The 16,210-nt window shown below is 45.5% G+C and overlaps 2 protein-coding genes across 11 annotated transcripts in view; one reads left to right on the plus strand and one right to left on the minus strand.

The window, feature by feature from the left end:
- The first annotated feature begins 232 nt into the window (after positions 1–232).
- On the plus strand, positions 233–6,390 carry fam131aa (family with sequence similarity 131 member Aa). 2 transcript variants are annotated; one of them, XM_076745364.1, is made up of 5 exons: positions 233–714; positions 3,795–3,906; positions 4,014–4,196; positions 5,115–5,252; positions 5,408–6,390. In XM_076745364.1, exons 2-5 carry the CDS (start codon positions 3,816–3,818, stop codon positions 5,953–5,955), a joined length of 960 nt encoding a protein of 319 aa, XP_076601479.1. In that variant the 5' UTR covers positions 233–714; positions 3,795–3,815; the 3' UTR covers positions 5,956–6,390. The 2 variants fall into 2 exon arrangements, with proteins under 2 accessions (XP_076601479.1, XP_076601478.1); XM_076745363.1 differs by lacking the exon at positions 233–714 and adding an exon at positions 3,303–3,473.
- A 61-nt stretch (positions 6,391–6,451) lies between these two features.
- clcn2a (chloride channel, voltage-sensitive 2a) overlaps positions 6,452–16,210 on the minus strand; it is a 43,087-nt gene continuing 33,328 nt past the window's right edge. For 6 of the 9 annotated variants that reach the window (XM_076745359.1, XM_076745358.1, XM_076745355.1 and 3 more), the window contains 13 exons: positions 15,571–15,726; positions 15,403–15,472; positions 15,195–15,305; positions 14,464–14,677; positions 14,197–14,330; positions 13,592–13,836; positions 13,041–13,152; positions 12,851–12,897; positions 11,499–11,567; positions 10,909–10,947; positions 10,712–10,816; positions 9,633–9,719; positions 6,452–9,479 (listed from right to left, as the gene is read on the minus strand). In XM_076745359.1, coding sequence (XP_076601474.1) covers positions 8,961–9,479; positions 9,633–9,719; positions 10,712–10,816; positions 10,909–10,947; positions 11,499–11,567; positions 12,851–12,897; positions 13,041–13,152; positions 13,592–13,836; positions 14,197–14,330; positions 14,464–14,677; positions 15,195–15,305; positions 15,403–15,472; positions 15,571–15,726 — 1,908 coding nt within the window. In that variant the 3' untranslated portion in view covers positions 6,452–8,960. The remainder of the gene's footprint in view (positions 9,480–9,632; positions 9,720–10,711; positions 10,817–10,908; positions 10,948–11,498; positions 11,568–12,850; positions 12,898–13,040; positions 13,153–13,591; positions 13,837–14,196; positions 14,331–14,463; positions 14,678–15,194; positions 15,306–15,402; positions 15,473–15,570; positions 15,727–16,210) is intronic. The other 3 variants (XM_076745356.1, XM_076745361.1, XM_076745360.1) reach the window with 3 other exon arrangements.

Raw genomic sequence — 16,210 nt, forward strand, 5'->3', positions numbered from 1 at the left:
TTTATATAGCACATATAAATGCACAGTAGGGAGCTTAAACTTATTCGCAGCTCAACAAATGACCCCAAACTAACAGTGACTGCAAGTCTGAACCTTGGTGCTGCATGTGTTTTTATTTCCAGGTAAGTCTTTTCTTGTGTGTAATGACGCAGGTTACATCACCGGACAAGTAAGGTCAAGTTGGCATGATGGCGGTCCTTTTTTTAAATCACAGCAGGATCTTTGGATCCTTGCAGCGTTTTCTTGACATCAGACTGCAGTACATCTCTACACCTGAGCCTCCAGGTCCGCCCTGCGCCCCTGTGGAAGCTGTTTACCAAATGACTGCGGGTGTTTGAGCTAAAATGCAAACTAAAAAGGACAAGTGAGAATCAGCTGCAGTGCTCTCCAGGGCCAAAGCTGCAGGTTACTGTATCTTGGCTGCATGAGGACGAGGAGGGGGGGGGGGGGGGGGGTGTGACACCGCCTTGCGTTGATGACGCTCGCCATCGGGAGACATTTGGACAGCCTGTGTAACCCATATACCGAGCAACAAATGGTGCGTCTGTGCTGGAGACCTGATGCTGGAGTTGGGAAGATGTTTCCGCCGACTGCGTGGCATTAATGACCCACTGCAGAAGCTGCAGCAGGAGGACAAGCCGCGCGGTGTCATCTGTTGATCGGATTGGAGACAATTAAGCGCATTATCATGAGCCGCCGCGGTCCGACTTCCAGGTAGGTGCCGAGAGTCGCCGTGAGGGGAAACGAAACAAGCACGCGAGCGTCGCTCGAGCTGCGAAGGTGCGCATGAAGGGCAGGGGGCTCTCGGCATGTCCGTGGTTGTTTGTGCGATGCAGGTATGAAGCTATTGGTATGCAGATGGAGACTTCAGAGGTTGCCAGGAGACCCGCTGCGGCATCCGCGCCTCTCACGCGCTATTTTCCCCGTAATTGCGGGCTGCAGGCCTGCACCCATCAATGGCGGGGTGATGTGTTCTCCAGCAGTTCTTCTGTTGCTTGAATTTAATCATTTCCAGGGGGGGGGGGGGTGAAGCTGCAGCACTGCAGCTCCACCATTCATGACAGATACAGACTGGCTGCAGGCGAACTGGCTTCACTCGAGCCCACTTGTTGGTCTTATGAAGTCACATCACTGGCTCTGTGCGTGCCATCCTGCTCAGCTCAGCACACACACACCAGTCTGCCTGTGCAGGGAGTGGACAAAATAACTGAAACACCTAGAGAAAAAGGACTTCAAGTAACTTCATCACAGCTGTAAACGCTGCTGAGGATGGATGCCAATTAGCAGCATTTGTCAGCTGTGGCAGGAAATCAGTACGTTAAAGTGAATTTTCAAAAGCAACATCACACAATTAAGAGCTCCAGAGAAGCCAAGTCACGTGCACGTGCACAGGTTTGGAAATATCAAAGGGAGCAGTCTCAGAGTTCAACTAATGTTTGTTTTCATTGTTAATTCATCCCTCAGTTATTCTTCTATAAATGGTTTAGTCTCTATGGCAGTATTTATCTATATTGTTGTAGTTGTAAGTTTCAATATCATGTATGTCAATTTATTCTCATGTTTTTTATTTTTACAATCATCAGTCAGACACACACAGATATTCCGTTCACAGTGACAGATTTGGCATTTTTGCTTGAGAAATGACTTAAACTATCAATCATTTATCAGTCAGCTGACTCATCAATGAACTAATCTTCAGCACCAAACACTGCGTCAACAGATGAACGGAGAGTTTAAACCACATGACACGTGTGACCTACATACTGTCCACAGAGCAGTGGGGGTCGGGACCCCTCTGTTGGGCCACAAGAGGAAATGTTGTGTGTGGCTTTTTTTTTCTCGTTATTAGTCTGGTCTGTAAAAATTATCCAAGTCAGACAATCAATCAAAGTTTGAAACCTGCTGCTTTGTATTGAGGAGGCCGGGGAGGGAACCACTGCTGTGTAGGTGGTGACAAATGCTGCTAACTGGCTTTTGACCTAATCTAATCCAGAGCTCTAACAGAGGCTGCAGTTGTTTATTTCAAAGTAAAAGCTGATGTCCATTAGGTGACTCTTATTTTGTCAGCATGCTGTAAGGGGACACACTCCAGGTGGAAACACTGTTTTTTCATACGCTGGTCAATTCAAGTCTTCTATCAGGAAGGAGAAATGTCCGAAAACACACATTTAGGTTTTTGCTTGAGTTCAGATTACTGCTCTGGATATTTATGCAAATGAGCACATATCCAATAGATGTAATTCCCTATTTGCATATTTAACAAGTAGAATTTCAGAAAATTTCTAATACAAAAAATAATTGTGTGAATGTAACTGGGGAAATTTCCAGTACTGCCAGAAATCTTCCCTTCAGTAGCACAAAATTTTCCAGTTTAATTCCTGTCTGTGTTCTGAAGGTTTTTAAAGAAGGGTTTGTTTATATATATTATCCACAGCCTGATGAAAGAGCGTCTTAGTCCTATAAACAAGACAAAAATGAATTTAATGTTCATTTAATTGGGTAATGCATCTGGTGCTTATATGCAAATAAACTTTCAGAAAACCTGGAATCCAAAAAAACTAAGTGTCGTTATGTCAACTGGGGAGCTTTCATCCATTTGAACCTTTACTCTCTTCACCCGCAGCGTCTCCCATTCAGAGGCGAGCCGTCCACGGTGCTGAAATCAGAGCCGTGAGCCGTGCAGCGCTCCTCACGCTGAACATGTGGCGCGTTTATCAGTGCTGAGCATGAGTGACGTCCGCGGTGCTCGCAGGTTTGTTTTGCAGATGAAGCTCACCTCTGAGGAGTGTTGAACGTCAGCCGGTGCTGCGAGAGCCTCATATCACCGCCTGCCAGCTTCCTTTCCTGCCCGTGTGCCTCTGACACACATTTACTGTCACTTTTGAGTGTAACATAAGCATCTGACTCCTCTTTCTTAGCTGCTTTGAGAGCCAATCTGCTTAAGGATATCTGTCAAGTCAGGCAACATGTTTCCTGCTTGTTGAAACACTCACCTGCCCTAAAAACAAGACATTTTCCAAGCTGCTCCCATGTTCTGCAGGCACACAGTAGGCTGACCCACCAGATCTGCTAGGTGCAGCCATACGTGGATTTTTTGCATCAGTCAGGTAGCAATATCACTTTTAATAGGGATCAGCAGCTTTGAGGTGAGCAGGCCTGTCGGGAGCTGCTTACCAGAAGCTGGTCACGCGCCATATGTTTGCCCGGTCGCATTGAGACTGTCACCGCTGCCCTCAACTCCCTCAACCCCAACCATTCTAACCGGTTTCACCGGCTTATTGTGGCTTTAGCATCTGTGCAGTAAATGTAGGGCATAGCTGTTTGCTTGTCTGTGTGGTGGTTTAAACCAGTGAGCCCAAGCTGTGACTTGTGAGTTGTGCTGGTTTGCTGCGCTGTGACACCATCTCTGCATGTCCACGATGAGGCTGAGTAACAGGAGTAGAGAGAGAAGGGAGAGACAAAGGGAGGAAGAGGTAGGAAAAGTCCTTTTTACTTTTTTTTTTTTTTTTTATGAAGCATTTATTTTAGCGTGGAGGCCACAGTCGCGTGTTTGTCGGTGTGATTCATATTTGAATTTGAGCTTTTCACTTCAATGCTATTAGAATGTTTTCACAAAATCTTCTCACCGTGTCAATATTGGCACAGTAAACATTTATTGGTTTTGGGAGATATTGAATTAGCTGAAGAGTGGTGGATGTGACACACAGATGTTGACAAAACGGAGCTTATTTGCTGCTTTCGTGCGTTGGTCCAAAAGAAGATTTTGCTCAAATCTAAACTCTTCATCTCGGCAGGTGAAACTTGAGGAGATTGAAATGATTCCAAAGTCGGGAAAATCTCCAGCAGACTCAAGGAAAAGTGTCGGCATCCATGAGTTTGCAGCACTTGCCAGATCCTCCTTAAACGGTACTAACTTTTTTTTCTTACTTTTTTGCTTTTACACTGATTAAATGTCTTTAATTTCTTGAACGAGACTTTGACCTCGTGCTCTCTCTCTGTCTGTCTGTCTCCAGGCATCTCTCAGGCAGTGAGGGACCATGTGACAAAGCCCACCTCCCTGGCTCAGGGCCGGGTCGCCCACCTCATCGAGTGGAAAGGTTGGCCCAAACCTGCCGACCCACCGCCGGCTGCCCACTCCCACTTCAGCTCCTACTGCCACCTGACTGAAGGAGAGAAGGAGGCTCGCTTTGCTGCAGGTGTGACCTTTAGCCAAGGATATGTTTTGTATCCAGCTTTTACTCACTGGTGTCTGCATGTTTGTTTGGGCATCCTCTTACTTAGCCGGGTTTAGCTCCGGCATGATCTCCTGGCCAACTCCCACCTTCTGTCATGCACCTAATCCCCTAAAACTGCTGTATGTCAGCTGTTGGCTCCACCCACCGCGCTTTCTTTTGGGTGGTGCCTTGTCTTGGCAGCAGATGGTGGCCTATTAGACACTGTCCCAGAACACTTCACTGCCCACCAACAGTACAACAGCTCCTGTCGCTTTGCTGTGACTCATCCTCTCCGGCGCCGGTGACATCGGTGTGGTTTGATCAAGAGAGAGAAGGGGGGGTGGGGGGGGGGGGGGCATGCTGACTGTACATCATGTGCATTATAAATCTACTGTATGTCTTTTGAATTCACATCTTTATCAATTCCTCCTTTGTTGATTGCAAAAACAGACAAGAGCTGGAAAATGAATTGTTTGAGTCCCTTTTCAAGCAACAATATGAAACCTTTGCTGAATATTTTAGCATTTTGGACTTTGGGTCAGACAAAATGAGAAGTTTGAAGATGTAACTTCAGGCTCTTGGAAACAGTGATGAGCGTTTTTCTCAATTTTCTCATATTTTATAGACAGCAGATAATATGCCAGCATAGTGGCTCAGTGGTTCAGGGTTTGATTCCCGCCAAGGGCCCTCTGTGTTCTCCCTGCGGGGGGTTCGTCCATTAAAAGACAAATCTGCAGTCAGTCGAATTTAATCAGTCACATGACAAACATACAGGATTCCTTTGTTTTCCAGTCTTTCCTGTAATCTGTACTTTCTTAGACACGCATAAACATTCAGCCATTCATTGTAAAGCGTCACAGAAGTTGCTGCATTAATTTAATGGACCTGTGATCCTGTTAGGAGTGGCTGAGCAGTTTGCCATTGCGGAGGCAAAGCTGCGTGCCTGGGCGTCTGTGGACGAGGATGAGGACGAAGACTCCAACGACGAGGACTCCCACGCTAATGGACAGACTTACACCTTGTCCAGCCAGAGCTCAGGTATCCACAGTCGCCTCCGTTTCCTTCATTTTCATCTCATTTCATTCACCATCTTCATTTCTGCATCATCGCTGACAAAACGCCTCATCTTCCCACCCCCTCCCCAACTTATCTATCCATCCCCCAGGTGTTCTGACTTTTTGCTCCTCCCTCAGACGCCGGCACGTCCAATCCTATCACAGGACCGCCATGCCAGCCTGAGGTGGATGGCGGTGAGGCACCGCCCTCCGACAGTCCCCTGGGCTCCAGCAGCAGCAGCAGCCTGCTCTGTGGTAGGCCTGCATCTCATAATGACCCACATTCATCTCAGACCAATTCACCTACTTTACCCAGCGACTGCATGAGTCCCTTCCTGGAGGAGGAGGAGGAGGAGGAGGCGGAGAGGCCGGCTGGTCATGAGGAGCAGCTGGCTCCTTTAGAGGACCAGCGTGGCGAAGGCTGCATCTACCACAAGCCCGAGTGGAGGCCTCGGGCCAGGAGCAGCAGGTTCGACTCCTGCTACTCCACCTCTCACTCCGAGTCTCCTGGAGAGGAGGACGAGGAGGACGAGGAGGGCAGCGTGTTTCATGAGGTCCGAGTGTGGCACTGCAGCCCGAGAAGCTTTTTCTCTGACCGGGCCTCCTCTGGAGTGGCGTCCTTCGATGAAGAGGAGGAGAGAGATGAGGTCGAGGAGAAGAAGGAGGAGAAAGAGTTTTTGATGTGATGTGTCGTCCATCTTTATGTCTCTTTGAGTCCGTGTTGATTCTGGATATGACATCGTCTATTCTGCTTTCACTGTTAACATCTGTCCACCTCCTCCTCCTCCTCCTCCCTCTGATCATCTCTTCTTCACTCACTGCCTTCAGTCTCCCATCCTCCTCCAGGCCTTCCATGCACTGATCCACCGTTTATGGCTGCTGTAAACAGTATATATATATAATTGTACATTGGAGAGTTAAACCAGAATGTAAAGCTGTTGTTCCAACTGAGTTTTGTACATTTCCGTGAAGAGTCATGTGTTGCTATTGCATTGGTTTTCTATGGATATTTTGTAGTGCTGTTTTTTCTGGGTCATGCTGCGTCATGTGGGTTGGGCTATGTTTGATACTGAATGTCTGAATGTCCTGCATATATAAAAATGAGGTTTTTTTTGAATGGAGATTTGGTCTTTTTTCACCCCGCGCGAGCCGAGCACACAAGGAACAAACACAGCTGTTAAAGGTGTTTTTCATTTTCAATTTAATCATTCACTCATGTACAAAAACAATTTCATGTTCTCTGAAAAATAACAATGGCTGTTGGATTTCAAATGCATAATTCTCCTATGTACAATAGCATGTACGTCTCATCCGTGTATTTTCATATGTACAAAGCATATACAGGCCAGTGCCATATAAAGGGAGATACTACAGACTTATTGCTTAACTAGATACGCTGCAAATTAGCTTATGCACTCTCTACATTTAACTCCTTATACGTTATCTTATATGGCGAGCACTACTTCACATTCTATATGCAAACAAAAAGTTAAGACGTTCATAAATTGTTGCACGAATGTTTACACGGACAAAAATGAGCCAGAGTCGGTGTGCTGCGATGATATCACGTAAGATTGAAGTATGGCTCAAAATTGTTGCATGAAGCTAAAATACTTACATCCATTTGAAAGTCGTAACAAGGACTCACACACACACACACTTTGCTCTACAACAGTTTTTGAACTTGTGGGTTATCACTGTGCTTCATACAGTAGTTACATTTCTCGACACTGCATTAGAGGCCAGGCTGGATTAAGATACGTGGAACATATCACGGTGTTAATATCTACAGGCCGCATACGTGTGTGCGTATAAGTGTGTATGTGTGTGTTTTGTGTTCTCTGTACAACAGCCGGTATCTGCCTTTCACTCAGAGCTCACGTGTCGTTCCTTGGTCATGCTAGAAACACGTAAAACACAGTAAATTCACATAGCAGAAAATGTGGAGGCAGTTCAAGTGACAAGACCGACAAGTCTACATTGCCCTTATTGAATCAGCCCCTGGAACGCCAAACAAGGCTACGTGTGCAGTAAATTATACTCATGGTAATTACAATGTGCTTCATCCTTATTTGGAGCCCTGTGCTAAGCTTGGTGGACCTTTGGAAGCTGCCTTTGTCATCGTGTGAACAATAGATCCCAGCAGATTGGGGATATTAGGGGGGGGGGGGGGGCAGATGTGGACACCAGTATTTGATAGTAAAATGAAAAAAAGAAACCTGATGAGTACATGAAACTCTGCCAAGAGTGTTGTAAACAGTGAAGTCTGGACAAACTAGTGATGATGCCGTTGCTATTATTACTGTAAATTTATTGCATATCAGCAAACATGTAACCAACAACCACTGTATCTTATTATTAGCCATTACTTCTGGCCCTTTGATGTCTTACTCCAGTGCTAGTGAGTAGATAGTTCTTTGAATTTCTACCACCATGTGCTCATTAGAATAATTTTCCTCCTCTTTGTTCTTCTGTGCTTTCTTCTCTATTATTTGCTCCTCTGACTTTTGCCCTCCCGTTGTTCGTGTGTGACTTACTTCTCTCCGTCTAATGTTTTAAGTCATGTTTACCGGATGTTGTTTTGGCATGAAGACTCAAATTAAGTTGAAGAGTCTGGACCGGATTTGAGCATGGCAAGGAAAGTGTCAAAAAGTGTCTCTTGCGCACACAATCACACACACACACACACATACACACACACTCATGCACACACACATTTCTCAGATAAAGCTGGTGATATTCTATTATTGTCAACAGATGCCATGAAAAGACCAAACTAGTGTTGCGTTTGAAGCCACAGCCTGCTATAGTTTATTCCTCTGTACCACAGCGCTCAAAAACACATAAATAAGCCACACTGTTGCAGTGGTTCACCTAATAGTAAAATAATCCATCAGAAAATCACTATTTTCCCCAGTTTGAGTGTTGTTTGGTAAAAACAACAGTGTCAGCTGCTCTAGGAAATTTGCTTTTTATTAATAGTGAGTCACGCCATTACACCAGGTGACATATTACACATATTTGTTGTCTTTAAAAGGATCAAATTTGATGCAGCGGGACCAGAGATATGGTATTTTTCATTCTATGACCTCTCCTACATTACCCACAATGCAACATATCCTCTGACAGTTCGATCGCAGAGTCATGTGTCACGGCTAATGTTGCCTTGAGCCGCTAGCCTCAAGCAGAGATGAGGAGTGGGCTACAGAGGTCTCCACACTCCTAGATTTCTTTCATCTTCAAAAGCGTAGTCCCACCTGATCCAGACTCTAGTGACATCACTTGAGGCAATTTATCAGCCTTTGTACGGCTCCCTCTTCATATAAACTCTTTCATATATTTGGTAGCAGACAGACTTGAAAGTGTAAAATAAGTGAGTTACCCTTTAAAGATTTCATAGAGCGTTGCAAGACAAATCCACTGCTGGGCTTTGGTCTTTTCATGGGATTCATTGATGATAATAAAAATACATAACAAAACCAGCTGGATCCATTACTGCACGCTTTATCTAGGCATTTGCACAGTAACACAACACTAAATGTCACATCTACTCACGCTCACTCTCACTCGCTCACTCACAGCACAACAACGTTAGAAACACGGGTATCTAGGCTGGACTTGGAGGTGAGGGTGACCTCTACAAATGTAGAAACGTCAACATTCATGAGGCGACAGTATGGATCCCCTCTGATCATTCCGATTGATCCTCAGTGTGGGCGGCGCTACCCTCTCCCTCAGGTTCTGATAGGTCCTTGTTCAGAGATGGACTCCCCTGTTCTTGTTGCTCCGTTTCGTCCAGCTCGGGAGTGTGGGTGGTGGGGTCACAGTCACAGGCCAGCTCTGACTCCTCAGTGTGGGAGGGGCTGCAGTCAAAAGTAAACTCCGATTGGTCCTCGGTGAACGAGGGGCTTTCCTGGAGCACCAGGTCCGACGATGGGTTTGTGGCGTCGCCTGGGCTGGTTTCAAACTGCAAACTCGACTGGTCCGAGAAGTTGACAGGGATCTCTTTGTACGCGAGATCTGGCTGGTCCTCCACGTCAGGAGGGTTGGGTTCCCGTGGCAACGAGAGACCCCTGTGGCGGATGCACAGCTTGTGTAGTTCTGTTACCTCAGATACATTTGTGCTGTTCCCACAGTCACGGAAACTGGCCAACGGAGGGCGCACTTTTACTCCAGTCACTGTCACTGAGCCCTCGATGGCCTTACGCAGCTGGAGGTGTAGAGCCACAGGCAGCAGGAAGAAGAGAGCAGAGCCAGTGGAAGTCAAAAAGAAGTAAAGACAGAGAAAAGAGACGCATTAATGATCTATCGACAGAGCACATTCTGAGAGGGAGCACACACACACACACACACACACGCTCACCTCTTTGAGAGAGACCACTCCAACCAGACGTCCCATGCTGGTCACATAGGCGTGATCCAATCCCAGCAGAGAGAAAATAGTGTGGGTCTGTGGGGGAGGAGAGATGGGTCACGGCCTGGATACAGACTCAGGGAGGGATTTCATCTGCATTTCAGATCAGGGTGATGGAAGTTGTTACGCTGGGATCAGACATCATGATATTTTTGCCTTTTACTGTGTCAGACTAGGAGCACTTTGGACACCAACCAACCAATGGTTGCAATCAGATTTATGAATGAAAGTGAAACCATTCTAGGTCACTCTGCTCTGACGGTGGTCTTTTACCTTCTGGGTGGGCAGAAAGAGGCTGAGAGTCTGTTTTTGTCCCAGTGTGTTGTTGTACCAGCGTGTAGGCTATTCTACATCTAGATGAATAATTTGCCGTTTTAACAGCACATAAAGTCAGCTACGCAGACGAGTGCTCACTCGCTCACCCTCTAAAGCTGAACAACAACCTATATTTTACGTTAGCTCATGCATAATGACATTATGATACGATAATAACAGGTGCTTCACTTAAAGTGTGCCCTGTGTGGGAAGCACAATTCCTCATACACATCACTTTGCAGGGCGTTGTGAGACAGCCCAGACGCTGCATCGGTCGTCTTCCACTATGACACACAGGCAGTGGTGGAATGTAACTAAGTACATTTACTCAAGTACAATTTTGATGTATTTGCACTTTAGTTGAGTATTCCCATTTTCTGCTACTTCATACTTCTACTCCACAACAATTCAGAGGGAAATATTGTCATCCTTTACTCCACTACATTTATTTGATAACTTTAGCTACTTGTTACTTTACATAATCAGATTAATAATAAAAATGCCATCAACAAAATTAATTATGATTATTATTAAGAGTTAGCTCCACCTTTACCAGCTTCAAAATCCAAGCTGAGACTGTGTAATCTGATCCCAGCATTAGTCAGAGCATTACAACAACAGTTAAGACTTGCTTCACACTGTATGAGGATGAGGAAAACAGGCTATTTTGGTAAAAATGTAAATTCTATTTTTCTAATTATTTCATACTGAACCTTATGCAGAGATGTTTGCTCAACCAGCTGGAAGGGAGCGGGATCAATCTTGCAGTTCTTGAAATCCACTGGCTCATCAAGCTGCTGCTCCTCCCACTCTGCTATCTGCAACGAGAAGGACGACAAGGCACTAAAACCTCTAAACTTTGAATTGTAAAACTCATATGTCATATACTTTCTGTCAGCGGAGGCCTCACCTCTGATGGGGTCATGCAATCTTCCACTTCAGTAGATTCCTGAAAGACAAAACTGAGTTAGACAGATATTGTCCCTGTATATACACCCAAAGGTTTAATAACACAAGCACGACTGTACACCTAAACTTCATAATGTGCATTAAATATGATTGTGGTATATGTGTACCAACACATACACAAGATGCAGGGATCTGTAACCAAAAGAATCACTTCTATCTAGAGTTTCTGAGGTAGAGGTGAGGGAAGAGTTGGGTTTATGGGTCAAACAGTGCACCCAGAAAAAACACCTAGACCACCATTAACTTTAAGAATCAAAGACCTCAAGATAAAACACAAATCCATTTCTGAAAAACACACAATCACACACAGAACGTGACCAGCAGAGTGAAAACCGATGAAACATTTGGTTTGTTAAAAGACAAGTAAAGCTGTATCACTTCCTCTCTCACACACTTTCTCTCGCTCTCTCTGCGAAGCCGCTCTAATGCTTCAGTCGGTGCACCACAAATATTTTGGTCCAGCACTCACTACGTGCGTGTCGCAAGGCAACGGTTACTAAGCAACAGTCTCTAGGCGGCAGACAATCTTACCGCCATGGAGATCCTCACTCGTTTGGACTTGGGCTTTCTTTTTTCAGGAGGAGCCGGCCCAGCCGGGCTCTTCCAGTCGGGGAGAGAAGGCATCAACACAGCACAACATTAACACAGCATCAGCGAAACTGGACAGTTTTAACACCTCACATGGTGTCACGGCAACATTGGATCCCAGTCTGACTCCTACAGGAGAAGTCTCTGTGATGCGAGCACAATGTTGCTGAAAGGCTGTAATTACTACACCACAGATGAAGGTGAGGGCACACGATCTACACGAGAAACCCAATGTTAATACAACATTGGATGGTAGGTACACAGCCAGGAAAAAAGGTTTTTGAACGCCTTATATTTTAGCTTTTTTGTGAAGCAATCGGAGCCCTTATATTTTCTCCTCAAAGTAGCTTTAAGGTTGAAAAAATCTTGACTTATTCCACAGTGTTTAACAGTATCATTATGCTATTATATCAGCTTGTTCCAGCTCTTCATCGAAGCTGCTGTATATCAGTGGTTCCCAACCTGTTTCTGCAACAGAGCCATCATTTTTGGTTTCTAGTGAAATGCTATCGGATGGATTTCCATTAAATTTTGTTCAAAAATTCATGTCCCCCTAAGGATGACTTGCAGTATATTTTAGGACTGCTTTCAACGCCATGATCAGCTCAAATTTTTTATTTCTCCAATACTTAGCCTCAGCTGTACCTTGTGTTTAGTACCAGTTCGCGCATGTTAGCATGCTAACATGCTAAATTATGGTGAACATGGTAAACACTGTACTTGCTAAACATCAGCATGTTAGCATTGTCATATTTCAGCATGCCTCCATTAGCATTTAGCTAAAAGGACCGCTGAGCCAAAGTTCAGCATCACAGAGCTGCTAGCACGGCTCTGTGTTGCCATGTGTGTAATTAACACAACAAAAAACACTGAAAAACACACAGCTCTTATTCCTGATGATGTTATCGCAATACATTTCTGTTTAGTCCTTCTTTATGAGGGAGGTTTAAAATTGTCTTGGCATACGCCGTCATGCATTGCATAAAGCGTAACCAAAAACACTAAAATGTAGGATGTTCAAAAAGCCTTTGACTGGCAGTGAATGTGCAGTGAGGGGGCAATGACTCACAGACGTCTTAAAACAAAAATCCACGACCACAGCATGAGATCACACAGGAAAACCCTGCTGCCTGTGGGTGGATGCTGCCTGTCAGCAGGAGGAGGAGGAGGAGCAAGAGGTGGACGTCATATGCGTGGACTCAGAGAGAGCACACCCACCCACGCATACGATACGCATCGCATTCATACTGTACACTTGCACCCACACATTTATTACATCCGTCTCTGTTTCTCACCTCCAGCAGCTCCTTGTCTTGGTCAGCACAGGAGAGGGTCTGAGAGCCTCGGGGAGGGAAAAAAAGTCAATTTCTATTCAATTACGGTTTGAAATATGACTTTTTTCAATCAGGTCTGTTCTCAGTGACCCACGTCAGTGTTCCTCTGTGTGTCTGTGTGTATGTGTTTGCAGTGGTGTATAGTACATACTATTTGGCGTCTCTGTGTCGCTGATGGCAGACACAGTTTTCAAGGCAGATTTCAGAGGAAGCTGAACATTGGAAACCACTGGGCTGAAGGAGGAAGACTCCTCTGTGGAGATCTACATGGAAAATATATTAACAGAGGAAGCCAGACACAAGCGTACGTGCACACGCACACGCACACGCACACACGCACACACACACACACACACACACACACACACACACACACACACACACACACACACGTCCACAGCAGAAAACACAGAGAGGACAAATACGAGCACATGCACATAAACAAACAGGACAGCACAGGTAAGGGCACAGACGACAGAGACACAGAAGACATGTGTTAATGTAAATATAGAAATAAATGACATTTATACAGTTTTGTAAACACTTACCACGACAGCTGTCCAAAAACTTCATCTGTGCCTTTACCTACTGCTACATGCTTCACACATGCAGTGTCTGAGCCACTTTTAGTCTACCTCTACAACCCCAACCCAAGCCAGACTTCGCCCCAGCCCAGCCCTGGCGCCCCCGGACGCCTCACACCTGTTGGGTGCTCACCAGGAAGCGGACCGCTTGGCGAGCGTTGGTGTTGGTGGAGGCGTTGCTGTGGGTGTGGGCACAGGGGGAGCTGGGTGTGCTGTCGGTGGTCAGGCTAGGCAGGTGATCCTGGGTGCCGTTGTCCTGGGCCAGCTGGCGGAGGTACTCCAGCCTCCGCTGGAGGCCCAGCTGAAGAGAGAGCAGAGACTGCAGCTGCAGTCGCTCTATGGAGCCCAGCAGGATCATGGAGTCTGAAGGAGGGCAAGAATGAGGAGACAGGAAACGTGTGAGATGAGGGTAAGAAGGCAGACAAAGCTCACAGTGATAAAAGTGCAACATAAATAGCTGTTATGAGGGGTTCAGTCAACCATTTAGACCTGCATATACACGATTGCCAGTTTATTAGGTACACCTAGCTGACACTAATGCAGTCCTTGTACTGGGTTGTAGTAGAAAACAGGTGTTTCCAGTATTAAGCCTACACTCACTGATATAAACACGGTGGAATAATAGGATCAACCTTCATGAAAGTAGGATTTATTGCAGGATTGTTGTATTAGACTGCATTAATCTTAGCTACTGTAGGTGTACACAATGAACCTTTTTCTTACCTCTGGATTCGACCAGGGCCAGCGTTTTGAGCTGACCAGTCAGCAGCATCTCTTGCAGCTCCCGATAGGAAGAGTTAAGAGTGATGAAGCGCACATCCCTGACCATGATGTCCTCCACACGGATATTATACTTCCTGAAGCATAAAGAGGGGACGAGGAAGATAGAGAGGTTAATTGATGAGAAATATGGAGACGGGGAAATAAGACGAGAAGAAAATACTAAAGAAACAAGGGACAACTCCGTCCTGAGCATTCATGAAGACTCACTCGTGATGGCCCATGCCCAGCTCAGGCAGATAAGGAAGTTTCTTGATGCGGATGATGGAGTCATACAGCGATGGCTGGAGCGACTGGGCCACGGCGTTGGCCAGGATCACAGCGATCATCACAGGCAGGATGTGGGAGATCTGTCCAGTCAGCTCGAACACTATGACTGCTGTGGATACAGTGTGGGTGACTGCTCCAGACAACGCTGCAGCACCTGTGTAGGATGGAAGCGGATTAAAGAAAAATCTGGTTCCTTCTAGTCTCTTTCAAGCCATTCATAAACAGTTAAAAGAGGAGGACTTAATGTGTGATCAGGCATGTTTTCAACAGGACTAAAAATCAGGCTGTTCAACAGAAGCAAGCTATCTGTGTGTTATTAATGAAAGAGTTTACTGCGAGACAGCAAATCCACACAAGCTTTTCTGCAGGATGTCATTCTAATTCATAACATTTAACGCCTTCCTGTCACGCTAACCAGTGAGTCACGACCGTGGCAGTTTTGTATTCAATGATTTTCTTTTTTCACTTTCAGTTTTCGTCAGTCAGGGTCTTTAACCTGCGAAGCGTTAAAAATGGCTGCAGCTCTGCAGCGATGTCAATTTCAATCACACAGGGGAGAGGAAAAGTGAAAAGTGGCCTGGAAATTTGATACCAAGACAAATTAGATGTAAAATGGTGAATTTAAGTACAGTGGGTAAAAAAAAACAAAAAAACAATTCTGAGCAACTCACCGACTACAGCGTAACCGCCAGGAACTATGGGATACACGCTGCCATCAGCATGTATGCCATCAGGAAACATGGCTGCCATGATCTCTCCAACAAGTCTGCCAAATGCTGCGCCTGTCCGTCACCCACAGACAAAGCCAGAGTTATTTTATGGGTTTCTTACCACTGCAGGAGAAACTTGAAAAACATTTAGAAAACAAATTTTATTCACCGATAAGAAAAACGGGCATGAAGGCCCCACATGGAACAGGCATGGTGGTGGCCACAGCGGACATCCAGAACTGAAACAGAGACACATGTTGTGTCACAAATCATAACTACAAAATCTAATAAAAAGTCATTAAATCCTACACGTTCTAGACATACGTCTGAACCCTACCTTCATGATGATGAAGAGGATGAGCGTGATGAAGACGTTGACCTGGGGGTGTTTCCAAGCATGGTGGTGGCTGATGTAGTCGAACTCCTCTGCCACGCCCTGACGGCACCATGTGCGGTTGTCGAACAGCGCCACCAGAGACTCGTGCTGCGTCAGCTGACGGGTCGACATGAGAAAAAACAGCTGTCTGAAGGCTTCTGTCACACCTGAAGGAGCAGCTTTGGAGGCCCTGATGGTCACACGAGGTGAGCAGCAAAGGCTACATCCCCTGCAAATGCTGCGTCTGTATGTTTTAATGGTTTCATGATATAAAGTATATAACCTGTTTTGTAATGTGTGCATTGAAAAGATGCTGCCTCCATTTAAAGTTGAAAAAAAAATCTGTTATCCTGCTTTACAATGCAACTCCACTTGTTTCAAAGACTTTCAGAAAACAAGCGTAACTCTCTTGATGCCAATGTAGCAACTTGTCTTATTCTGTCAATCTCTGTGTCAAGATTTTTCCACAAATGAGCGTCACTGTCTGAAAACAGGGCCAACACAGGTAATTCTTTCTTGTTTTGAGAGCCAGAAAGGCTCCAAACGAAACCAAACAGCTTGTTATGCAGGACAAAAAACTGTGTGCTCTGCATGTCTGTGT

The sequence above is a fragment of the Chaetodon auriga genome, chromosome 12 (genome assembly GCF_051107435.1).
Source record: "Chaetodon auriga isolate fChaAug3 chromosome 12, fChaAug3.hap1, whole genome shotgun sequence".
Lineage (NCBI taxonomy): Eukaryota > Metazoa > Chordata > Actinopteri > Chaetodontiformes > Chaetodontidae > Chaetodon > Chaetodon auriga.